This window comes from Mustela putorius, unplaced genomic scaffold, assembly GCF_011764305.1.
Source record: "Mustela putorius furo isolate JIRA1106 unplaced genomic scaffold, ASM1176430v1.1 tig00003898_pilon_pilon_pilon, whole genome shotgun sequence".
Classification (NCBI taxonomy): Eukaryota; Metazoa; Chordata; class Mammalia; order Carnivora; family Mustelidae; genus Mustela; species Mustela putorius.
The window spans coordinates 1,191,215-1,217,568 of record NW_025422047.1 but is presented as its reverse complement, the minus strand read 5'-3'; the positions used below and the strand labels follow the sequence as shown (position 1 = coordinate 1,217,568).

Here is a 26,354-nt window from a genome sequence, read left to right as displayed (position 1 = left end):
CTGTGGCTGGAAACATTCATAGGTAATCTGACCATCCATCAAGGGCAAGTGTATGGAATTTCTGCTCCATTTACAGGTTGGCCTATAAGTCAGGATTCTTGGTTGCAAATGGCAGAAACTAATTCAGGTTCACTCAAGCAGTATGAGAGTTTACTGGGTGAAGGATGGGTAGAACCTGCTCTAAAGTAGAAAACCCAGACTTTGGAAAATGGACAGGAAAAAAGAGAGGCCAGAGAAAACATCCTAGGTCACACTATAGAATGATTCTAATTTGAACACAATCTTTACTATCATGACATTTTCCCCAAATAAGGGAAAATCCTTTGTTGGGTAGTCAAAGGACAAAAGTCCAGGTTGTTCCAACACTCTGTCAGTTCTTACGGGGATGATTCAAATTGTCTGATTTTACAGAGGAGCTAGAGGAAAAAAGAAAAAAAAAAACCAAGACAAAAACAAAACACAAGAGATTAAACCCTGGGCACCTGCCATCTCTGCATTATGCACGGGAATGTCTGAGAATTCCTGAGGAGAACCCTCTGCCTCTCCTCTTCTCATTTTTGGACAAAGCCGGAGAGTGGGTTTGCCTCCACCCATTAAGTTTTTTGCCTTAAAATAAGATTATATGTGCATTGGCTTTGAGGTTGATGTGCTTTCAGCTTAAGTGTTATTCTTAAAATATAATTTCCTCTAAGGTGTTGACAACCTTGGCTGACAATTTACAAAATGTGTGAAGTCTCACACTCACCATTGTGAGCTGGCCTTGAGATGTAAACCAGGGGTCTGTCTTAGAGCACATAACCAGGAAAATCCCATATGTTCATTCTTTTTACATTGGTAAAATGATTTTAGACTTTTTAAGAGTCGGGGGGAAAAAAAAAAACTGTACACTGGATTTTCTGTGATCCAGTCTTTCATTTCAAACTGCCTGTAGAACTGAAACTTGCCCGTGATCAGATTCATTCATATCACCTGTTCTGTTAGAGTCTTCTTCTTGAAACATCCACCATCATCCAGAAAATTTCCTTTGTCTCTCTTCTAGATTCCATGTTTCCCAGATCTCATGTTTGTTTGTTTTTTACCCTCCTCATTGGTTTACCACATCACTTTGGTGGAACCCCATTATCTAGTAGCTTTTACAGAAAAGATCAAAGGGAGGTAAATTGTCATCTAAAAGTTCCTTAATTCCAGCTTCACAAGTAATTCATGGTATTCTACATTGGAAATATATTTTGTCCACTGCATCATGAAGGTTTTCTTCATTTTCTTCTAGCTTATGGCTGGCTATTGAGACATCTACATTCAGATTCCCGATCTTTTATGTAAGGCATACTTATATTTTCTCAGAACTACTGGTCTTCTCTTTTGCCCTTCTGTCTGAAATTCCACAGTGATACATCTGGGCATGGATCCTATTTGTTCCAAGGCTCATGAGAATGGACCCTGGTGTGGGTCTCTCTCCACTGTGCTAGGGAATCTGTGGGCCTTTTCAATCTGAATTCTTGTCTTCTAGCTTTGGCAAATGTTTAATACTATCTCTTTGTTAATTCCTAACTTTGTTTTCTCTGCTCATGTTTTCTGGAAATCCTCTAGATTGGTTTTCTATTTTTCTCTTCACTCGTATTTCTAATCTGTTTCTCTTCGTTCTTTGGGGAGATTTTTTTCAACTTTATCCTATAACCCTTTTGTTTCTTTCTTTCTCTTTCAGGATTGAAGACTTTTTATCCAAAGTGATCATTCATGGGTATTTTCATTGCTGCTTTATGAATGTAACTTTTTCTTATCTCTCTGCAATTATAAATTATATGACTTTTTAAAAGTTTTCTTCGGCTCTTCATAATCTTTGCTTTCTTCAAGTCTCTTTCCCCACTGTTTTGTTCTTGCCGTTTGTGTTAGTGCTGTGGCTTGGATATCAGGTGATCCTTGGTCTTCCTTCATTTTTAAATCAAGTCAGTAAAAGTTATCTTGGGTAGTTTGGCTCCCCTAAAGAGGAATCCTTATATGTGAGGGAGGAGGAGATTTAACATCCCAGCTAGTGTATGAGGCATAGAGGCAGAGGGAAAGGAGCTGGGGGTTTACTTACAAGGACATAAAATTTTAATGATTCTCTATTTTTTGCAGTACTTTTCACTTCCTTGTTTGACAGTCGTTGGTATTACAGAACCAGAACTTTTATGGTTGGTCATTCCACAGATGTAACTCCTAATCTTTTGTAGGGTAGAGGAGAAGGAGTCATCTAGCCATGCAGGGTACAGGAAAGGATGCCAGGAGATAAAATTTCCTTAATAGCTTTTAGTCCATTCTGTTTTCAACCTCATCTTCTGCTGCTACCTTTATAGTAACTTACCTCCAATTCCAGAGACTTCCTGTGAAACATGCAGCAGGGATCGCCTTATTTCTTGAGAACTTCTCCTCCATTTTCTTACTTTCATAAAGACTTGGGTTTTAGCTTTCTGTTCACTGAAAGCATCTATCTGCTTTCCTTTTTCCAAATTGTTCATTTCTCTTCTCTGCTATCAACTTTCCACCTGCTGTCCTAGTCTTTGTAGATTTAAGCCTTTTGAAAATCTGATTTTTTTTTTAGTAGAATTACTTATGGTTTTTTTAAATATTTTATTTATTTATTTATTTGACAGAGATCACAACTAGGCAGAGAGGCAGGCAGAGACAGAGGAGGAAGCAGGCTCTCCGTCGAGCAGAGAGCCCGATGTGGGGCTTGATCCCAGGACCCGGGGATCATGACCTGAGCCAAAGGCAGAGGCTTTAACCTACTGAGCCACCCAGGCACCCCAAAATTATTTATGTTTTAATAGAATTTCTTGGAGAGTGTGGCAAAGATAAAAGTGTGTAAGTTGTCAGTAGACCAGCGAAGTCAATTAAAGATTTGTAAATGCCTTTGAAGAATGAATTTTTCTCTATGTCTTAAAAATATTCAAAGGCTTCTATAGTTTCTGACCTCCAATACTCTCTCCCAAACACTGTCTTTCTGTTGCCAGAGAGGACAAAAGTGATGGACGTAGTCAAGTGGATATGGGGCTAAATAGAGACTGAGGTCTGGAGTGTGCGTATGCGTGCGCCTGCGCACTGGAGGGATTGTTACCAGGAGAGGGAGAATGAGGGACAGAATTAGGGACACTGATTTCCATGAAGCAATGACTAACTCAAGGAGCATTTGTGTAGGAGAAGCCTGTTGGTGGACCATACATCCGGCATCCAAACAGAGATCTGAGGGAGAGAAAGTTCGAATTGGTGATGACCTCATTCTCGTCAGCGTGTCCTCTGAAAGATACCTTGTAAGTACCTCCTAGGAGGCATCTTTTCGCTTTCACATTTTTCCTTTAGGACCTCATGATGGAGGCGAACTGTGCCACAGTAGGTTGGGTAGGATAAGAATCCTTTGCACAGTATAGGGGAGAGATAGGTGGTTCAGTTCTCTCCCCTGCTCCATTATCATGGGGCCTGGAATTTAACTGTTAGTTGTCCTTTCAGATGAAGGTACTGTGCCCAGCAACTCTGCTAAAATGCTCCAGGCCCTTCCTGAGAAAACCACTTCTACATTAGCTTCCGCTACTGTGAATTTCCCACACGGTTTAGCTCTTGTTCGGCAAAGAACAAGCCAGAAAGAACAGGATACAGGGAAATAAACTGATATGGGAGAAATGGAGAATTTAAAATGTTTCGGCCAATGGCATGTCACAGGGCTTGAGAGATGCAGGTAAGATCTTTGCATCTTGGGATGGGGTACTGGGCTTCACTGACAGCAAGCCCTCAGGTGTCTGAATATCAGAGAAGTGTCAAAAGTTTTTAAGCATCTCAGCACCAATCCTGCGGGCAATTTATTTCGCCTAGACCAAATGCCGAAGTCATTTTTGCTATTTGTGAATTCCCTTCTAACAGGATGAAACATTTTATGACTTTCTGTTGAATCAGGGATCCAGCTGAGGGGAAGGAGTCAACAGTCGTCTGCCGCCTCTGTGGCTGGAAACTTCTTCCCTGAATAGTGTCCCACTTTGAAGCTGCTTCTAGAATGGGTGGAGCAGTCTGCCAAGGGCGGTGTAGAAAGAGCTTGATGACAGGGAGACTCTTTTATTCAATCCTTGAGATTCTAGGTTGAGCTCCTTCTGTCAGGACTGGCCTGGTGATTTAACAAATGTCTCATTTCTGTTTCTGCTGCAGCATCTCTCAGTGTCAAACGGGAACGTACAAGTGGACGCCTCTTTTATGCAGACACTCTGGAATGTACATCCTACGTGCTCAGGAAGTAGTGTTGAAGAAGGTGGGCTTTTTCGTATGCTGCCATTGAACAGTAATCAGTTTTCTCAGTAGTTTATTTTTCCCGTGGAAGTAAAAGCATCAAAGTTGGTTTAATATACCCTAATTCTTGGAGCCAGGCAAAGTCAATGCACCTTTCAAGTTAAAAAATAAAGATGTGGGACTTACCATACTCATGGGTAATGTTGCAGCTGAAAAGAGTAATCGAATGCCAGTGACGGCTATAGGTTATCATCTTACATTATAGCACTTTACAGCAAGGTCAGCATGTTTAAAAACTTACTCCTACCACAGTTTTAACCAGATTTTTGATCTTGAGCCCAGTAGTTTCAAACTGGAAATGCCCTTCTGTGATAAGATGTTTGAAAATAGAGGGAAAAATGAGGACATCAAGGTGTTGCCTTAGTTTCAGAAGACATCAGAACAAAGCTGAATTGTCACAAAATGACAGACTTTTTAACTCTGTCAGCAACGTGTGGAAGGCTTTAAAAAGGCAGGTGGTGTTTCGCCCTCTTCTGTTACACCAGAACTAACCCACCACCTTGAGTCTGTTATCATTCCCTTTCTGTCAGGAATCAAGAAGCTCTGGGTTTTAGTCTTCCCCGGGGAGGTTTGGACTGGATCTTCCCCCATGTTAAATTTTTCATTTTCACAGTAGGAATAAAATGATCCCCCAGTCCCAACAGACGACTTGTGGAGATTAATTAAGAAGTGTTTGCAAATCACATCAAAAAGGTCCTTATCGATGTGTTGAATGTCCTTGTAATTCAGCCTGGATAGCTCATCTCTTGAGTCGTCTGCCCAGGCAGAAAATGCCCTCTCAGCATCCCCTCATGAGAGCCCACTTCAGCCCTGAGAGCATAAGTGAGCCTCATAATGACCCTTTTTCCCTGGATATTGCCCAGCTAGAGTTCAGTTAGGAAGGGCTGTGATACACCAGCACTTGGCAGTTTTCTCTCCATGATTAGAATATTGATTGGAAGAGCCTGAGGACTGCAAGGGATGGATCCAAGTGGGGTATGACCTCGCCATCATGAGATGACAGAGTTTAATCAAGAGCAGGATTGGGGAAGGTTTTAATTTTTCTAAATAAATTGGCTATTAAGAATTCCCCTACAGTATATCATGAATGATTTTAATGCAAAGAAAGGTATATAACTGGAACTGTCAGTACAGTAAAGTAGAGGAAAATTGGGAAATGATTTCTGACTATTTGAGAGAAGCTTAAGAAGAATTTGCCTCACCTGGTTACAAAAAATAAAAAATAAAAAATGGGACTATCACACTGTCCCTGTACAAGATGTAATGATAAACAGCCTTTTCTCCTCTGGCATGATTTCATTTCATCATTCTTACTGTTAATTCAATACCCAAGATAGTTTGGTAGCCCCTAAAGTGATTTAATTATGTGACTTTTTTTTTTAAAAAAGTCCTGATGCAGACATGAGTGTATTAAGTCCATATGTCTCCTAGGAATAGACTAGTCTAGAGAATTTTTTTTTTATTCAAAGCGATCAAATCCCATTTCTTTGTACAAGGTAAACCTCAGCCTGGAATCCCTCTCCCAGTATGTTCTTTGAATTAAGGCTCAGAATTTATTTGAAGACTAATGGGTCATCATGTCCTTGAAGCTCATTGTTTCCCATACATCTCACAACTCCATGGCTATTGAGATTGCTTATGGTGAAAGTTAAGTGCTTATTGATAGTAGCTCATAGGCTTTGGGATCCTGGAATGATATTTTGCCTCCCCTTGGTGCTGGAGGCTGAGCATCCAGGTTTGATCTGTGTCTGTTAAATGCATTCAAAAGTAGCTTCCCCTAAAACAGCTCTTAGTAATACTTTACTGACCTCCTTCCCAGCACCCTTGTTCTTCACCACGACTGCGGTTTGGTTGGGGTTTTGCCACAAAATATACACATAGAGAATGTAAGCGCTTACCCAGGAATTTCATGCTGGATATATTTTCATCCGAGGCAACTGGAAAATCCTTATCTTCCTCACAGTAGCAATGTCATTTTCCTTTTAATGATAGAGCTGACACTATTTTTACCCGACATTTTGATGATGAACTTGCTCATCTCTGAAATCCTAACTTTCAATGTTATAATTGTTTTGACTATCTTGTCTGTTCTTCCTCAGTCCAGAATTCACGGAATCTGACATTTTTCCAAATGCTTCTTTCTTGGTGTTTTCCATAACTGACTCAGACTTGCACAAATTTACCCTTTTTAAACTCCGTGTTGTCATCATTAAATTTCCCATAAGTTCATAGTAGAATATGATTCTCTCACTAGGATACCTACTTGGTGGGCACGTAGTACGTCTCTTCCATGGTCATGATGAGTGTTTGACGATACCATCTACAGACCAGAATGATGCCCAGCACAGGTAAGCCCATAATGTCGTCATCCTCCCCGCTGTCTCCAGTCTCAGGTGCCTCGGCTAAAGAATTTGCATTCGGGCATGACCACAGATGAATTCTGTGAACATTGGTCAGTGGACAGCCATGGGATCTAGTTTGTGAGATAGGAATGGCAGTGCACTGGAACTTGCTCACAGGGGTACCTGGAGGCACATGCTGTTCTTAGGCAAGTTGTTCCATAATGCTTCCCAGTACCTTCCTTTTCTTTGATTTCTGCTCTGCATAAGGAGTTTCTGGTAGTATTTATTGTAGCTGGAAGCACCCATTCAGTGACAGAAATCAAGTGAGTCACTCTGGAGAGTTTGTGTACCTAAGATATTCACCCTCAAAGGCAGAAGGGCAGATCTCTCCCCACCTCCCGTGTGTGAAGTCATTTAGGTGGCCTTGGGTGATTTCATTTTGCTTATTACCAACTAGGATTGGAAAAATAGGAGCTGGATGTTGCCAAGGGCAAGATTCTGAAGATACTTCCAAGGGAAGTGCTTTCTGTGGTCCTCTGCTTGGCTACTCAATGGGTGCTTTTCAAAAATTCAAAACCAAGAGATGGAAGATACTAATCCAGATCTTAAACTCACACTGAAGGGTCCCTCAGTAGTCTGTCTCACATCAAAAGAATGGAGTATAAAGAGCTTGGCCCCTGTAACTATAGAAATCTGATAAATATTTTTTAAAAATGAAACTGGATCTGCATTAAGCTGAACTTGTAACAGCAATGGGCATGATCTCCCAGAGGTAATATATTCTTTGTTTTTCTGTAATGCCTATGGGAACCTTGCTAGCTACATTTCTTTTACTTCATTAGATACATGGGATCACGTCCTCACAGCTAAAAGAGCATCTAGGTCAGGCTCCTGCCAAAGGTCATATACAGGCTACTTTCAGATGGCAGCCTAGAAACCACGTGGCTAACTCTCCAGCCATGGCTTGTTCCTTAACTGATGAACTAAAAGGACCTTAAGGAGCCGAGCAGTGCACTTGAATATGTTAATGTGTGTCTTAGAAACCATGCATTGGCAGTCTGTATTCCTGTTGTTCTGAGTTTCTTCCTACTTGTTCTGTCCTCTGAATCTCTCTCCATGGAAACCAGATGTGACCTAGTACACATAAAGCACCGACCCATGGCAAGTGCCTAATTATTTCACTCCCTGACTCCGTGACACTGGTCCAGTAAACTGACAGTTTTCTCTGAGGAAGGGCATTAGGCTGATCTTAGAATTAAGGATTCCATACCCTAAATAATGTCATGTGATCCTAGTCAATTGTGATTTTTCCTTTCCTTTTTCTTTGAAACAGTAAAATTATGCAAGAGCTCATGTACTGTCTCTTTAATATCATATTATGCATTAAAGGGAAGAGTTGCAGGTAGATAAAGACCTGAAGTTTTATGAATTTTGCAGTTAGCTACATCTAAGATGGAACACATTGAACACACTAGTTCTTTCTTCCCATTCCAATTCTTCTTTGAAGGGCACGAATTTGGAAAAAATGAAATGATAATCCCGTGTATAACCTTTGACCTGCCCTTCCCCATCCTACACACACACATACCTGTCATTAAATTTAGAACCAAAATAGAAACATCCTGGGCAGAAACTCTGCCTGGAGAAACTTGTCATTTGGTTGCAGTCCTGTCAAGTACTTGAACAAGAGCCTGAATAAAAGGAAAGACTGTGCAAGTATTTGAAAGGAGGTGCTTGGGAGAGTGAAACGGATGGACAGGAATTCCCCCAAATGGGCACCCTGAAGCAGGTATTGCATGCCATCATTGAAATATGGCAAAAGTGACCTTCCCTTGGTGGAGGGTTCCACAGGATCTAATTTGTCTCTGGGGGGGGAATAAATTCACATATGAAAAGCCTTATTCCTTTCATTTATAAGGAAGCATGAAGGCGTTTAGACTTTGTAAGGCAGCATGAAGGGGTGAGTAAGCAGCTGTTCATTATACTGGACCCTGCATTTCTGTATCAGCTGGTCTCTCAATCCCAGGAGGGTGCTATGGCATTGGCCGTCTAGGTGAGGCGAGTGATAAGCCCCCTCATTGTCTTGTGTCTTCAGATAGATCCTCCGAACTGGCCAGGATGGCCAGGAATACTGAAATCTGGGAGAACTCAAAAGAATAGGAAATCAGGAATGCACTAAAAGAGGCCAGCAGCCCTTCAGGCATGCAAGTGATACCACAGGGAGGGAGCTGACTTTCCAGAGGAAATCATTTCTATTCCTTCTAAAGCCTGAAAGCAAGCCAGGTGGAAAAGGCCAACTCTCCCAGGGTGTAAACCTGAAAGAAGCAATCTAGCAGCCTGAGCTCTGGTCCTTGGCTCTGCCTCTGGCTTGTCAAGCCCCCTGGGGTAAGACTCTTAACCTCTTGCAGCCGAGGGTGAGCTGTCAGCCCAGCTTTCAAAGCACCTCAGCTCACCACCCACTCTACTCCTCTCCTTGGGTAATTGTTTTAGAGAACGAGAACAGGTTGTTTCAACCTCTGTAACCTTACAAGATTAAATGGAGCTAGCTGCCCGCATTTCCCGCGTGGGAGGGACAAACCTTCGAGAATTCCTCAGATGTCAGAGGGAGAGAGTTCTCTACTCCTTTGGCCTAGGGTGAGCTGTTCCACCCTCTTTATCTGAGAGGCCTTTCCTGTTCTCACTGAGTGGGGAGAAGCAGGGGTGAAAACCTCAGCAAGTCTGCGTGACCTGTGAGTTATCATTACTGTTCTAGACCCAGCATAGGGACACTGCGCAGTTAGAGCTCCTGAGCTACACAGGATTTCTTTCTCAATATTTACTGCGTGTTTGCTGATCACATGTAGTTTGAAAAAGATTTAGAATGTGTTTTATCATCCCACCACCAGGAGCTAGCCACTATGAAGGCAGTGTTTCATTGTGTTTCTGTGTCATGTGTTTTTCTATGCATGATAGAAACATCTGTATTTAAACAAAGTTTGGATAAATTCATACCACACAGTGTTTTGTACATCTGTGAACATCTTTGTGCACATCAAAAAAACGCATTAACTTCTCACAACCATTCTGGGACTTATGTAACTGAATTAGGCTCATTTTACAGATGACAGAACCAAGTACACAGCTGTGAAGGGACCTGACAAGATCACACAGCTCACAGACTCACACTCGAGTCTGCCTGACTGCCAAGCTGGTATTTTCAACCAACTCCTAATTATGGAACTTCTTCAGATAAAAAATAAGAACTTCACATTTTCTCCTCACCTCTATTGATTACCTGTTGTCTCAAAATCTAGATCAAGATTCTTCTGGGGCTTGAGTGATTCAGTTGTGATATATAAAAATCTTCTGTGGTGGGAATTTAAGTTAGTGAAATTGGTCAAATTAAATGCAGTTAAGTGATCAGTCTTGATCTAAGGTCACAAAATTCTCCAAAAGGATCTGGATTCCATATACCAGGTAATCTGGGACCACTCTTCATGAGATACACTCTTCAACAAGATTTATTTGCTTACATAGGTAGGTCTGTCCCTATTGTGTGGAATGAGAAACAGAGTTTACTAATCATCAGGTAAACATCAGGACAACCCAAATCAAGAGCCATTTTACAGAATATCTGACCACCAACTCCTCAAAATTGTCAAAGCCATGGAAAACAAAGGAAGTCTAAGAACAGACCAGAGGAGACAAGGGAGACAGGAGAGTTGAATGCATTGTGGTATTCCGGGATTGGATCCTGGAACAGGAAGAAAAATGCTAATGGAAAGTTGCTGAAATCCAAACAAAGCCTTGAGTTTAGCTAGTCATGACCTAACAATGTTGATTTCTTCATTTTGACAAGTGTGGCATGTACATCGTACATATAATGCAAGATCCCATGAGGGGACACCAAGTGAAAGTATGCGATTCTTTGTACTGTCTTTGCAACTTCTTTGTAAACCTAAAATTATTCGAAGATAAATATTTAATTTAAAAGTATATTAAAAAATTAAAAGATTTTCCTTATGCAAGAACAGTACAGTGATAAAGAAAGTTATGAACACTACAACAGCTGAACATACAGCTTTGCTTCAGACTTCCTAGAATAATGGAAATGAATTCATACTTTTTTGCCTACATGTTTTAAAAGGACACATACGTTTTTGAAAAGTACAGATATATTTTTGAGAGGTGTAATACTACAAGACGCTTAACCTAAAAGAATCTAGCTTTTAGTATCTGCTCTGATAGTATTTGATGAGGCTGTTTTGATTCCCGATGTGGAAATGGGGACAATCCTTTTTGTTCTACACCTGATGGTCCACGAGTGTCCTTGATCCATATGTGGTGAGCACTTCCCTCCCCTCTAGAACCTTTTTTCCCTCTTAAGAGATTGAGCCTGGAAATTCCTGCTTCTCTTTGACTCATGCTCTCAGTTTCGCTGACTTCGGGAGGATTTGAACAGTCCCTGCAGGGAGCTGTTCCCTCCCCAGTGCTGATCAGTGTCCTGCTCAGTGAGCTCATCTCCAACTCTGCTTGCAGGAGGATATTCTATGAAGCTGGGGGAGCTGGGACACGAGCCCGATCTCTGTGGAGAGTGGAACCCCTTCGGATAAGGTAATGGAGGGTCAGGGTGCTGGTCTTCTCAAATTACTTTATTTTCCTATACTGCCCATTCTCTTAAAAATTTCATTTATTCCACATCACCTGGCAAACTCAAAAGTTTCTTGGCCCAGAATGAAGTTTTGAAATTTTCCTGGCTTTGATTTTAAATAATAGCAACACACACACACACACACACACACACACACACGCACACACGCACACACAAACATACACAGAGAGAGAGAGAATATGAGAGAATTAAAATTTCCAAGACTTCTGTTTTGATTCTGAAGCCAGAGGACTTTGTGGCCCTGCACTCAGCCCCTGGCTCCTGCCTCCCTTCCTCTGGTGGCAGCCAGGCTATAAAAGGCAAGCTTGGAGATGTCTACTGAAAGCCATCAAAGTACTTCTCCCATTTGTTTTCTTAAACAGATTCTCTGCAACCCAGCTAGTGTTTCTTTTCTCAGTAATTGTGTTGGCTCCAGTGGAATGTTAGCTTTAAATGAAACTAGCGGTTGTGGCAGAGATTAAACCACCATGATAGAGGTAGCCGTGTGGGAAACCGTATCTACCGGACTTGTCAGAAACCATACTGTACCTCGTTGAAAGGAACGGGAGGCTGAGACTTGAGCTGTGTGCTTGAGTAAAAACATGTGGTCTCCAAATGTCATGTTACGAAGGGGGATCCAGAAGCTCTGAGCCATTACTTTGCTGAGAGGGATTGCAAGTCAGGCTAGAGCTAACCTAAATGCTTAGGATAACAGAGGAGGGACAGTTGTTTAATTTTCCTTCTCTGCTCTTCCTGCCAGCTCTCTCAGCCTCCCGCTGAACGTATGTTCACAGTTCATGTCTCTCTCATGAGGGTGTATGCCCCCAAGGTGGGCTCCATTATAGATCAGAGAAAAATACTAGAACTTACATACATACACCTGTAGGTACATATACGTTTTTTACTGAAAAACTCTTTGGAGGTTACTGGTTTAAAGAATACTGCTTTTAAGGAGTACCCACTTGGTAGCTGCTTGGAGCATTTATAGTCTCTTTCTAGCCCTGTTAAAATGCTTGCTCTGACATGCTCCTATTCTCAGGATATTAAACCTTGCTTAGTGGACTTTTTTAAAAAGTCAAAATACGTATGTATGTATAGTTCCAGTTATGGTTGTTCATTTCCCCAGAGGCCTAACCATGAGATTATATTCTAACTTAAAGATTTTATTCTAACTCAAAAGAGAATGAGTTTCAGTTATTCAGTGGATAATTTCTCCTCTAGATAACATCTGTTGAGTGCCAACAGTTTGATGTAGCACCACTGAAAGGTTGCCACTCAATGGGAAGTCTCCCTTATCTAAATCACCTTATCTTGCTTCACTTTTTTTCCACAGAATGGATCACCCTCTCATACATACACACACACATACACACATGTGCGCACACGCTCACTTCTTTATTATCTGCCTCTTCCTGGCGAGTGTAAGTTGCATGAATATTTTTACCATTGCTCTTGAAGATAGCATTCTTTGTGGTAGCAAAATGTTTGAGTTGAGATAGTATGTTAGGGATGGCTTTGCTTTTCCAGAAATAAGTTTCCCTTACAAGGCATTCTTTTTGTGTGTTTATTTGTTTCATATCAGGAAACTAAAGTGGAGTGAAGGGAAAATTGGATGCTTGGGACTTGCCGTTACATTAAATCTTTGACTTGTCCCAGGATCATCCTCCTTGTTGGAGTTCCTTTTTTTCCCCTTTTTATTTGTATTGAAGTATAATTAACACACAGTGTTATATTAGTTTCAGGTGTACAATATGATTCAAGACTTCTATACCTTTACTCAGTGTTCATTTAGATAAATGTAACATAATCCCCTTCATTTTACCCTTCCTCCCATCCAACTCGCTCTACCAGCCACCAGTTTGTTCTCTATATTTGAGTCTATTTTTCATCTTTTTTTGTTGTTGTTCAGTTGTTTTCTTAAATTTCACACGTGGGGAAAATCACAAGGTATTTGTCTTTCTCTGAGTGACTTATTTCACTTAACATTATATTCTCTGGATCCATCCATGACAAGAGCTCGTTCTTTTCTGATAGCTAAATACTAGTCTGTTGTGTACATGTATGTGCCTGTGGGCACACACACGCACCATAGCTTTTTAATCCATTCATCTGTGGTTGGAGACTCGGGTTGCTTGCATATCTTGGCTCTTATACATAATGCTGCAGTAAACACAGGGGTGCATTTATCTCTTTGAATTAGTGTTGTCATATTCTTTGGGTAAATAGCCAGAAGTGGAATTACTGGATCAAGTGGTAATTCTTTTTAATCTTCTGAAGAACCTCCACACTGTTTTCCACAGTGGCTACACCAGTTTGCATTTCCACCCACAGCGCACAAAGGTGCCTCCTTGTTGGTGTTGAGAGGCCCCAAGAGAAGTTGTCAGGACACCTGAAATCCTAGAGCAAGCCAGGAGACTATGCCTTTGGCCCTTAAGAGGATAAACCACAGAGGGGTTAGAATTCTGCTAGCATGTGGAAGAAAGCCCAGGAAAGACATTGAAATAGACTGAGTTTCCCCGCTGTTTTCTCTGCACAGTTGGAGTGGCAGTAACATCCGATGGGGCCAGGCTTTCCGGCTCCGGCATATCACCACAGGCCACTACCTGGCCCTGACAGAGGACCAAGGCCTTCTACTGCAGGACCGGACGAAGTCAGACACCAAGTCCACCGCCTTCTCTTTCAGGGCTTCCAAGGTAAGGTGTGAGGAAGTGAAATTTGACCTCATTTCAGAAGTGAAATCTCTGAACCCTCCAGGCAGAACTGTGATGCATGGACTGGAACAAGATGGGATTGGGAACTAGATTTATGATAAACACTTTATTCTTCTATCTTTTCAATCGCGTTTATAGGGAAATGTGGACCTTGGAGGAGAGCTTAAATCTTAAGAGAGACTTCATAGAAGAGTGGAAGGCCCCAGAAAGTACAAGGATCACAGAAATGGGTTGTGTAGAGATTAATGAAAGATGATGCTGTTGCTTAATATATTCTGCATAGCTTTTAATACCTTAAAGCCTATGCTTCAGTCCTATAAAACAATGATAACATAGAGGCATGAGTTTCAGTGCTACATGGGTTTAAATCAAGCAAGCAATTTCTTTCAGAAAGATGCAGAGAAAACATCATTCTGAACATGTCATCCTCTAGTGATTTGTATTATACAAAGTCACTAATACCTTCCTCTCCACTCCCTACTGGTCTCTTCCTTCCATTTCCCTTAGCTCTCACCCATCCATCTCCAGCCGTCATTCAGAGCAGACCGTGGGCTAGATAGGTTAATCATAAACAAGTAGCTTTACCTTTTGATGTGTATAGAGACAGCGGTTTCTTAAAGTCTCCTACCTTTAACATCCAGTCAGGCTTTAACTCTGCATCCCTCTGAGCCAGATAGAGTTGAATGGTCCGCATTGCATGCTGAGCTGACTTCTGACAGGGTCGGATGCTCTGTCACTTTATGATTGTTCTGGAAAGATCACCCAAGCGTAGGAAAGTCTGTGCGCAGATGCAGGCCTAGTTATCGGGGAGTCTCTGCCTCCTAACAGGACAGTTCGACATCTCCTTTGGGGGCTTCATCTCTAGTTTCATTCTTCTTTGCTCTTTTCCAGAAATAGATCTTTCTTTGTGTTCTCAACATGATTTCAGGCAAGGGTTATTGATGATTCCATTCGTGTGGGCCTCGGTGTGGAGCTGACGGCTGAATTTTCTGTGGGGCGGACAGTCTTCCAGTATTGCCCTTTTTTGAAGCAGGGGGCTCAGACTCCTTTCTTTTCCTTCTTTTTATGGTCCCAGAGTTTTTCCTGGCAGAGAATCTCTGGCATATAAGTCCTCCCCCCCTGGATGACTACATATCAGAGTTGAGCTATTTCCACACCTATATTTCAGACATTAAAATATATGAACTTCCTACCCTAAGTTCTTTTCAAATATCACCTCTCATCTGCTTTTCTTTAAAAGGTATACTGACTCCTTGACTTCATTCTGGTTTTTTGAGCACATCTCCTTTATGTTCCCTTCACTTTTGTTTTTTAAGATTCCCAGAAAAAAGAAAGATTTTTAAATACAAACATGTATCTGTGGAGTAAAACATTTTGGCCTCCATGAAGTGGTTTACTGCAGTGTTATGTGGGGAAAAAATCAGTGAAACAAAGTAACAAAAAAGTCTGAAGAACAGAGACAAGCAAGATCACATTCTTCCCTAAAAGAGAACCTGGACATAGGGTGCTGGGGGTGACAGCAAGTGTGGAAGGGTAAAAAGAGATGAGAAAGAAAAGAAAAGAAAAGAAATTATTCCTTATGGCTAATGACCAAGTAAATGCCTTTCTAAGAATGCCAGCTTGGCTTTTTCTTTCTTTGAGTGCTCCCTACAGCCCACTCTGGATCTGCTGCCCTGGGATGGATCTGTGACCTTGCAGTCTTTCCTAGTTCACAAAGGGGCTTCTCTGACTACAGCAGGCACTCAGGTGGCCTACCAGGCAGCTGGCAGGATCCTGTTTTCCAAAGGGAATCTTGCATTCCATTCTTTTCTTGGCTCAGCCTCTTGGAGGATGGCTTAGTGCTTATGGTCTCTGGGGAAAGCCAGAAAAACTCAGAGCACCATGGAGAGTACTTCCACTTGGCACCGCTTCTGGCCTGTGAGCACACTTACCCTCCAAAGGCCCATTGCTTATCTCCCCAAGTTCCTTCCTCACCGTGCGTATGGAGGCAAGCAGTCAATCGCTGAAAGTCATCGAGGTACCATGGGACAGCCAACATAGCAGAGCTGGATGTAAAAGTCACCCATGAGGCACATTGTCCTCTGCACTTGGCAATGATGTTACATTTCACTAGAATCACTACGTCAGAGGTTTGACATAACTCCCAGGGCCGCAGTATTCAGCCCAGCTGTGTTCATTTCAGTGTGGAAGGAACTGATATTAAAATGACCTAGGCTCTATGGCAGGCCAAGAGATGGCTGTGTTTCCCGCAGGAAACTGGGGCTTCCCTAGGACATTGTGTGGGCAGAGCATCTGGCATCTTAGAACGTGAAGCTACACTGAAAGCAAGAATGTATGGAGAACGCATTGCTCTGCCACACACAGCTCAAAGAGCTCTTGGGAGAATCACGATAGAAATTCCTTGAGAGCTCTGGGACTCCAGATTCCTCCCTAGTAAATGTATGTTTACCTTGCTAGGGGCAGGCTCTCCTCCATAAATGCACACTCCAGTGTGCCTGCCCTCACCGGGGAGTATTGAGGTTCCCCAGCAGAAGGAGATTCTTGGCTCTGCTTTTCCACAGCAGGAGGGTGTCCAGTCATCTGGCCAGCTCTCGTCTGTTACAGGTGTTATGGGATGGAGCAGATGGCAGAGAGCAGTCAGCAGTACCATTTCAGAATCCAGGTGGCAGTGCAGGGGTTGGGGGAACTCTGTGGGGAGGCTGAGAGGTAGAGATAGTGTGTCTTTTGTGCCTTTGTGATTGGTGCTGGTGGGGGGATGGTATTCATCTTATTCTCTCTATATGATGGAGGGACACTCTTAGGGCTCATATATTCAGGACAGCACTGGGTTAGCTGGGATGTGGGTCATCTGGCACTAATGGGCTTCCCACTCCGTGTTCCTATCTGGCTGCATCAGTCTGTGACAGGCTGCCCTTACGAGGAAGCAGCAGGTACCCTGTGTGAATCTTGTACACATGGATTGGACAGGGATGTGACTAAGCCTTCATGAAAGGGGGTCAGAACTCACCCCTGTGGCAGTTGTGGGCCTGGGCTGACTCATATGAAATCAAACCAAGGTCTTTGAGCAAGTACAGAAGCATGTGGAATAATGAGCAGGGAGTGATCTGGGCCAGTTTTTATTCCTTTCCTTCAGCAGGGTCATCCAAAACAAACTGGAGGTCTGGGATGCCTTGTTGCCTCTGAACTACGGCATCACACCTTATCCTTTTAATCTGAAAGTGGTATTCGTTAGAGCGTCGTGGCTTCCCAGTCACCTAGATCTGGCCTTGACTCCCATCTGCTCTCTGTGAGACCTTGAGCACAGCTCTTAATCTGGTCGCCCCTCATTTGAAATCTGCCATAAAAGTTTAAATCCGACCTCAGCCTGCCCTTCCACCCTCTCTGTGTCACTTGCTCACGGTTGCCTTGAGCTCCGGCTTACTAAATATTTATCAGCCCTTGAGCATATTCTTTTTTCTCATTGCTAAACCTGTGCCTAGAATGCCTTTTACCCCTCCTACACACCTCCACTCACAAACTCTGGCTCATCCTTCCCGACTAGTGTCTGATGCCCTTTACAGGAAGAGGGCTCTTGCATGGGCCTCCGGCAGGGTCCTGTCCATGCTTCTGTAACAGCCATCGCTCACTGGACCTGGAGACCCTAGATGACAAGGACCACACATGCCCCCCTTTTGGTACCCCGGCACCTGGTATAATGTGTGGAGGGTGGTAAGTGTGGGAGTTGCTTAAGGGATGTAGGAATGTGATCATACATTAAAATAGCCTCAAATCCACTTAATTTTAACCCCCATCATCTTCATAGAAGTATCCTATCATCCTGTGTAATCATTTTGGATCCTAATATTTAGCTGCCTATCAGCATTCAAGGAGACAGATTTATTATTTTGAACATCAAAGTTAGATTTCTATGAACTTGATTTCAAATCATTTTCTCATTGTCTTGACATTGCAAGGCCATTCCCCGAGGATTGTCAGATAATGTGATTTAGTATTGTTATGCCAGAGTAAACATTATCTGTTTAGATGTCTTGTCTCCCTATCAGCTCCCAGTGTTGAATTCCTTTCAGGGAAGAGTGAATTAGTGATGTTAAATCAAGGCTTATCTCATGTAGCCATTTATTTTATAGCTGTTTCTCATGACTATACCATAAGTCTTGAATGGTCCAGATAGAATCTCAAGGTTTGCTTATTTTATTGCAGTAGGATGTAGAGCTATCATTGTTCGCAATGAGAGAAAATTTTTCCTCAGTGTGTAAAAACATTACGTTCAGCTGAGTCAACAATTATCATATCTAGTATGTGCTAAGCACTTGGTCAAACCCTACTTCCCTGCCTTTTAAAAGCTGTGCACTGCTCTCTCTGCTGTGCATGGAAAGCATCTCCTTAGACTGGCCTCACGTGCCCTTTAACCTTAGCAGCTCCTGGCAGCCAGAATCAAGATGGCAGCTGGGCTCATGGGCCATCCCTTAGGAAAACATGGGCTCTGTTTGTGCCAGCCCCCTGGCCTGCTCCACTTCCTCACAGAGTTCTCAGTTGTAGAAAGATACAGAGGAAAGAGGGGGAAAGAAGAGGACAAAATGCATGAGATTCAAGCATTCAGAGACAACAGTTTTATTTCATTTCCAATAAACTTTATATAATATTCTTCATTGTTTCATCTTCCAAATTTTTACTTAAAATCTAGTTAGTTAACATACAGTGTAATATTGGGCTCAGGAGTAGACTTTAGTAATTCGTCACTTACAAATAACACCCAGTGCTCATCACAAGTGTCTCCTTACATCCATCAGCCATCTAGCCCATTCCCCACACACCTCCTTCCATCAGCCCTTAGTTCTTTCTCTACTGTTAAGAGCCTTTAAGGTTTGCCTGCCCCCCTCTTTTTTTTTCCTGCCCTTCCCACACATTCATCTGTTTTGGTTCCTAAATGCCACATGTAAGTGAAATCATACAGTATTTGTCTTTCTCTGACTGACTTATTTCACTCAGCATGATGCCCTCTGACTCCATCCATATTGCTGCAAATGGCAAGATTTCATTCTTTTTGGTGGCTGAATAATATCCCATAATATATCCATTTGTTGATGGACACTTGGGCTCTTTCTATAGTTTGGCGACTGTAGACATTTCTGCTATAAACATTGGGGTGCATGTGCCCCTTCAAATCTGTATTTTTGTATCCTTTGAGTAAATACCTACTAGTGCAATTGCCAAGTCATAGGGTAACTCTATTTTTAACTTTCTGAGGAACCTCCATACTATTCTCCATGGTGGTTGTACCAGCTTGCATACCCCCAACCGTGCAAGAGGATTCCTCTTTCTCTGCATCTTCACCAACACCTGTTGTTTCCTGTGTTGTTAATTTTAGCCATTCTGACAGTCTACACAGTATTTTTCAAATTTAAATCAACGATTCTCAAGTCTTTATTGTTCAAAGTGGATCAAATAGAGAAGGCAAGGAAAACCAAGAGCTTTGAAGTAGAGGAAACCTGAGTGAGAATCCTGGCTCCCCATTTGCTGGTCAGCCTTAATGTCTCTCTCTCTCTCTCTCTCTTTTTTTTTTTGTTCCAAAAAATGGGGGTGAAGAAGTATGTCTGGAATGGTGGTTGTGAGGATTCAGTGAGACAGGAAGATGACCTGGGAGTGTGTCCCCTTATCCATGAAATGGCAGTAGTGCTATCGACCTCACGCTGATGATGTAGGAAATAAAGGAGAAAGATGGAAAGAAGAGGCCACTGGAGAAGTACACCTTCCTTCATGTAGATGAGTCTGGTCTCCCACACACAGTAAACAGCAGAGGGTTTTCCTTGGCCTCCCATTCAGCCAGGATCCTAGCAATGTCTTGCAGTGCATGACTTCTTTAAGGCCAATCTAAGACCTCCTATTCTAGATTAGAAATTTGGGAAAGGACTATATTTGTGGGGAAGTGAACCTAAAGGCTGTTTCTCAAAGTTTCTCCAGAGACAGGAAGGTTTCTCTAGGAAGGGACGGGCTAACCAGGCCTTTCTTGATGGCCTACCCCAGTATCCATGAATGGTTCTCATCTTCCCATGAACATTTACCCCTGAAACATTTTTGGGTGCTTACAGTCTGTTGGAAAGGTACCTTGCTGTCCTATGTGGACACAGGCAGTTTCAATGTGTCAAGTAACAAATTTCACTCTAATTAATAAACATGAATTAGGAGCTTCTCCATTCCAGATACCCTAGGTACTGATGTCATAGCTTAAAAATCACCTGTCTCTGGCCTTCTTTCTTTTCAATCTGTAATTCACACTGCTGCTGGAACAATTATTCTAAGACACAGCCCTGTGTTGACCCTCTACTTAAAATTCTCTATGGCTTTCCATTGCCAACACTAGCTTTTCCCAAGAGGTATACCAAACAATAATTTTATGAATTTTTTTAAAGCTGTTTGGCTGCACTTGCTGCATTATGCAGAGTTCAGCAGGCTTTATTTTCTTCTGTTATTTTGTTTTTTATTATAGGACTCCTAACAATCCATATTCTTTAAGCCCTAATGTTCCCTTTGACTCCTGGAAGAAGATAAAGAACTGAACTCGTCCAAAGTCCTCTTTTCCCAGACAAAGTCTGTTAACATTGTGAGTTGGAGAAACTTGTACAAAGTTTAGAGTCCTTGTTGTTCAAGTCCCTTCCTGGGCATCAGCCACACTCCTTGCCACAAAACACCTGTCTTACCAAAACCAAGTCACCTTCCTTCTTTCCTTTCTCACTTCTCACTCCTAGCCAAGCTCATATCAGGTGTCTGTCTTGTAAAAATCATCCCCAACTTTCAAGCACAATAAGGTCTTCTCTCTCCCAAACTCCAGTTGCCCCTGGAAGATAGATCATGTCACCTTGCTGTCATTATTGGTTTGTATGTATGACCCTAACGTTTCTATGAGCCCAGAGCCATTGTTTCGTAAAATAACTGCATACATTTTCAAACTTTTGGCCTTTTCTTCTTTGTAATAGCCTTAAAACAACTGAAACACTAATATAATTAATCTTCAACTGTGCTAATGAAAAACATTCAGAAAACTATGTTCAAATGACAAATGGGATTTGGAATTCTACTTGATTTTGGATTCTGTTCCATTGCTTAGCTACAGGACTTTGAGCAAATTACTCAAATTCTGCAAACCTCAGTTTTGTTATCTATAGAGTAAGAGAACTGAAGACAGAAGGACCATTAAGAGGTTGAGAGAAAATATTCTTAAAGTATCATGCATAATATATAGCACTTTGTAGGTCTCTGGTAAATTCACTGATGGTATTGTCATTGTAGAGTATTAAGCAAAATACTTTGCTCTGAGTAGGCACTAGACAAACCCTAGTTGCAGTTCCCTTCCTTGTCCTCCTAGAAATCTTAAATCACTCTGGAGAGCAGAAACTTAATCATCTAAACCAGATATTTATTTGATGCTTGTGATATGGTCATGACCATTTCATAAATTCTCTGTGGAGACAGGAGATGATGATTACACTTCAACACCAAGAATCCTATTCCCCCTTAGAATCCACTAATCATCTAACATAGGGAAGGTTGATGGAGATTAAAAAAAAAAAAATTGATACCCACAGAACAAAAAAAAAAAAAACAAAAGCAGGTTATTTACAACCTATTTTAAGCAAAGACAAGCAAATCCAAGTTTTGTCCTTGGAGAGTTTTCAATCTGGTAGGGGACAGGAACCATGCCAGCAAGGGATTCCTATCCCAGAAGATGGTAAAGAGCTTGAGAGAGAAGGAAAGTGCCACAGGATCAGGGGAAATGCAAAGGTGGATCTGGGAAAGGCTTGCTGGATGACATGTAAAGATGCAAAGATGAAATAGGGGATTTCCATGCAGAAAGTGTAGTGTGGGTAAAGGCCCAGAGGAAGGGAACCTTGATATATCAAAGAAATATAGTCCAATTTGGTTAAAGCATATTGTATATATGAACTTCAGAAATGAAAATTGTATCTTCTAGGAATTGGGGAGTTAATGGAAGGGAGTAATTGGATTAGCCCTACCATTTAGAAACAGTCCATTTCTAGCAATAGAGTAAGTGCTTATGGGGTTATATTTGAGTGAACACAGAGGGGACCATTAGTGCTCAGAAGTCAAGGTCACCAACCTGCCATCAGCCAAATCTGGCTTCTTTATCATGGACCACTCTCGTTTGCTTAGTGTATCCATGGTGGTATTTAGGTTAGGGTTGAGTAGGCTTTAGTATTGGTTTGTCTCCATATCTTAGTTTCTTTTGCTGTTGCTCCTATTCTTTGAAATTGGAAGTGGCTACTGCAGTAACCATCAGAGAGTTTTGGGAGTGCATACTGTTTTGTAAGAGCAAGGACACTGAGAGATACCCCATTCTATAAAGAGTCATGATCCATTGATTTCAGGCTCAAGAAAAATACATCCTAGCATTTCTCTTCTTCTGGCCAAGTCATATTTAAATAAACAAAATTGGGAAAATAAATGGAGTGTAGTCATTGATAGTTTGTGAGCATGCACTATTTTAACTGAACACTTGGCAATCAGTGTAATTATTCATATTTAACAGTTGCAGTATGTATCTTTTGCTGCATTGTCTGTGGTTTAAAGAACAGGCTGGAGAGAAGAACTTTGGCACATTTTAATTCCTATTACTGGCCTAAGTATCTTCAGGATGGGTATTTTGGAATGAAAATCAAGTATCCATCGTCCTGTGAAATCAATGCAGTCTTGACCACCCACCTACAAAGAAGTTCTAGTAGATCAAATTCTGTTTTCCATTGGCTTTTGTAATAAAACCAAAGATATGTTTCTTTTAATATTTTAATATTTCTTTAGAAATATTCATTTTGAGAAATGTCATATTTAAAAATCCAGCCTATGTTTCAACATACATTTAAAATAAGAATTTTCTTGTGAAGTATTAACATTGCCCAAGAGGATCCTATAAATGTACACAAAACAATTAATTTTGCTGTTTTGAAGGTTTGAAGGAAATCAGAAATGAAATGAAAAAAAAAGTATTTTAAAGAAAAATAATAGCTTAGCCAAATATATATGTTTATTAAGTAATTGAAAGGCACCTGATTCTCTGTATCAGGAATCCAAAATTAATTGAAGTCTGGCCCATGCCCTTGATTATCTTTTTTAGTCTGGCACAGGGAAAGAGTCCTATAAACAAGCCCATTTACACTATGATGTGCTAAGTGCTCAATGAAGGAATGAGAGGGTGCTGGGGGAAGTCCAGTGGGAGAGACTACTCGGCCCTCACAGGGAAGGCAGCATTTGAATAGGGTATTGAAGGGTGAGTAGGAGTTCAGAGGAGGGGAAAGAACAGTCTCTGGAGCTGGACTTCCTGGTTGAAGTCTTAGCTCTTTGATGACTTCTTGAAGGGACCTCGGGTAAATTGCCCATCCCTCTGTCTTCATTTTCTTCTCTGAAAAACTGGGGTCATATTTGCTGTTGCACCCAAAGCTGTTGTAAAGAGTCAACCCATGTAAGAAACTTAGAACACTGCCTCGTGTGCTCGCTTTGGCAGCACATATACTAAAATTGGAACAATACAAGATGATTAGCATGGCCCCTGCGCAAGGATGACACGCAAATTTGTGAAGCGTCCCATATTTTTGTAGGAAAAGAAAAAATGAAAGAAGATGGGATTGGGAGGGAAATAAACCGTAAAAGACTCAATCTCAAAAAACAGACTGAGGGTTGCTAGGGGGATGGGGGATGGGAGGGGGTGGTGGGGATATGGACATTGGGGAGGGTATGGGCTATGATGAGTGCTGTGAAATGTGTAAACCTGGCGATTCATAGACGTGTACCCCTGGGGATAAAAATACATTATATGTTTATTAAAAAAATAATTAATTAAAAAAAAAAGAACACTGCCTCGCACACAGTAAGAGTTCAGGAGGTGTGCTGCTGCTGTTGCATCATCGGGAGGGAGAGTCACGTGGTCACAAGCAGAGGGAACAGCATCCTGCATTTTTTTATGCTGAAAAAAATTGAAAATGCTGTCCAGCTAATGGCTTTTACAAGTGAGAAATTTAATGCGAGATGTAGAGAAGGAATGGAAGTAGAGTCAAACCTTTCAGAGGCCCTGATTGATGAGAAAAGGACAGAGTTTCTGTGCACCCCAGGTCAGCCTTCCAGCTCACTCCATCCCAGGTACATCAGAGTGTCCCCAGACACCCCAGATGCGCAGCCACTCCTTTTTCCATCCTGGAGAAAAGCTGTAGTGAAACAGTAGCAACTGAAGAATGAGAGCCATTGAGTGCAACACACAGGCGAGGAGGCCGTGAGAGACAGAGACTCCAATGATTGTGTTTCGCTTCCCACACTATGGCCCCTACCTGATCCACGGGTCTGCTCTCTCTGCTGATTCCTATGAAAGACATTTATGTATTGTTAACAGATACACTTAACGCCTCCAGTCAGGGAGTTTCTATCAGATAACCGTTAAAATTACAGAAGATACAACTTGCTGAAAATAAGTTAATTGGCCACTAAAGTGTTGATGATTATTAAGGGGGCTGAGTCAGGATGAGAAAACTAGAAAAGGTGACAGAGAACTATATACAATCAGAACCAAAAAGAGACCCTACCAACTGCCTCCTTCTCCCATAGATGTAAGTAATTACTAAAGTGGCTGAAACTTGGAATCCATTGATTTTTACAGTTAATGGCAGATAAGGGAAGCAAGTCTTTCTGAAATCCTGGCTTGGACAGGCACATCATGAAGATTTGGGTAATGGGTTCCGGGGCTTACAAATTCTGCACAGGTGATTTGCTCTCTATATTGCATTTCTATTTAATCAGATGTGCCCATGTTTGTTTCATTTTCTGTGAAATAGGAAATCAAGGAGAAATTGGATTCCAGTCACAAGCGAGATATAGAAGGCATGGGCGTTCCAGAAATCAAGTATGGAGATTCTGTCTGCTTTGTGCAGCATATAGCCAGCGGTCTGTGGGTGACCTACAAAGCACAAGATGCCAAGACCTCCCGCCTTGGACCTCTGAAAAGAAAGGTGGGGTCAGAGAGGCTGTCTGGAATTGTTTTACCCCGAAGTAGGAACAGCTAGGCAAGAAAAGTGATTATGAGAATAAGACAAACATGATGTATGTTCACTTCTTACTATTTTTGCTATTCTGAAGAGTTTTCTTGTGACAGGTTTTACTCTTTCATTTGGTTATTTTGACCCCATTTTCAGTGCAAAAGAAAAGAAAAGAAAAAGTTAAATACATGGCAAATCTGAGGAGGGGATAGAATTTGTTCAGTGCACTCGAAAACCTGAAATAATAACTCTTAGTGGTATGCTGTTTGGGGATTATTCACACCATTGCTCTCTTCCTTTAAGTGGATAATTGAGTTACTGTGTGGTTTTCATAATATAGATTCTAAATAGAATTGCTACAGAGAAAATGCAGATTGCATGATAACAAGCCCACAGGAACCAAAGTGCAGAAAGATGAGATATTGTGTGTTGATGCTACATCCACGGAATGGACATGATTTGAGTGGCCCATCCCAGCCAGTTGCAGTGGAAAACTGGCTTGGAGACACACCACATCCTTTTGCCAGAAAAGTAGTAGTGTTTCTTTTGATAAGAACCAGAAAATAGATGCCAGGGGCATGATTTCCCTTGGAAAAACCCTTACAAAACACCGTTTTGGGTAGTCAAGGAACCCTAGGAGAGGGTTCTAGGAGCCATTGTACCCTGTAGCTTGGGTTTAGCAGCCTAATATGGAGGTGATGGAAAGTTCAGAATGCAGATTGTTGTAAGAAAGGAGCATGGGAGCAAACCATAAGGTGATAGCTTGCTTTTGTGTAAGTAAAACATACCCAGGAAAGTATCCAGAAATGGGAAACTGAAATCACGAGAAGGAGAGGGAAAATAAAATAAATAACAAATACGCTGACTAAACTATAGCCCATTCCCTTCCTCTATAAAGAGTTATCAAAACTGGATAAAATACAAAAACAAAAAGAAAGAAAGAAAAACCAAAACCACTTGATGGCTTCAACAACCAGGGTATGCCTCTAGGACAGAAGTACTAAAGACCCCAGACAGAAGGCCAGTGCACTGACTAAGTGAGCCGCACCTTGGTCTCTACCTGCCGCTCAGCATATTGGCAGAGTTACAGCACCAAGGAATGGGGTCTTGTGTTAGCTTCACTGGGCTAGAGAGACAGGTGAGAGATAAGGTTGGCAGGGTTTCTGGGACTTACGGGGCCACGGTTCTAGAATGGAGGGAACTGTAGAAACATGAACCTGAAATTCTATATACAATTTCCCCTTAAGCTGACCGGGGGTGGGCTTTGAAGCCAGGATAGCATACAGAAAGCACACAGTGCTTCTCTAATGGAGAAGAGCAAAGTGGA

The 26,354-nt window shown here is 41.8% G+C and overlaps 1 protein-coding gene and 1 non-coding gene across 2 annotated transcripts in view; both read left to right on the top strand.

Moving 5' to 3' along the window:
* RYR3 (ryanodine receptor 3) overlaps nucleotides 1–26,354 on the top strand; it is a 505,740-nt gene that overhangs the window by 221,111 nt on the left and 258,275 nt on the right. The window contains exons 6-11 of the mRNA XM_004751026.3: nucleotides 3,178–3,290; nucleotides 4,174–4,273; nucleotides 6,566–6,659; nucleotides 11,172–11,246; nucleotides 13,820–13,976; nucleotides 24,827–25,000. Coding sequence (XP_004751083.2) covers nucleotides 3,178–3,290; nucleotides 4,174–4,273; nucleotides 6,566–6,659; nucleotides 11,172–11,246; nucleotides 13,820–13,976; nucleotides 24,827–25,000 — 713 coding nt within the window. The remainder of the gene's footprint in view (nucleotides 1–3,177; nucleotides 3,291–4,173; nucleotides 4,274–6,565; nucleotides 6,660–11,171; nucleotides 11,247–13,819; nucleotides 13,977–24,826; nucleotides 25,001–26,354) is intronic.
* Nucleotides 23,493–23,598, top strand: LOC123388433. Its single transcript, XR_006602969.1, has one exon. It is a non-coding gene; the product is annotated as a U6 spliceosomal RNA (small nuclear RNA).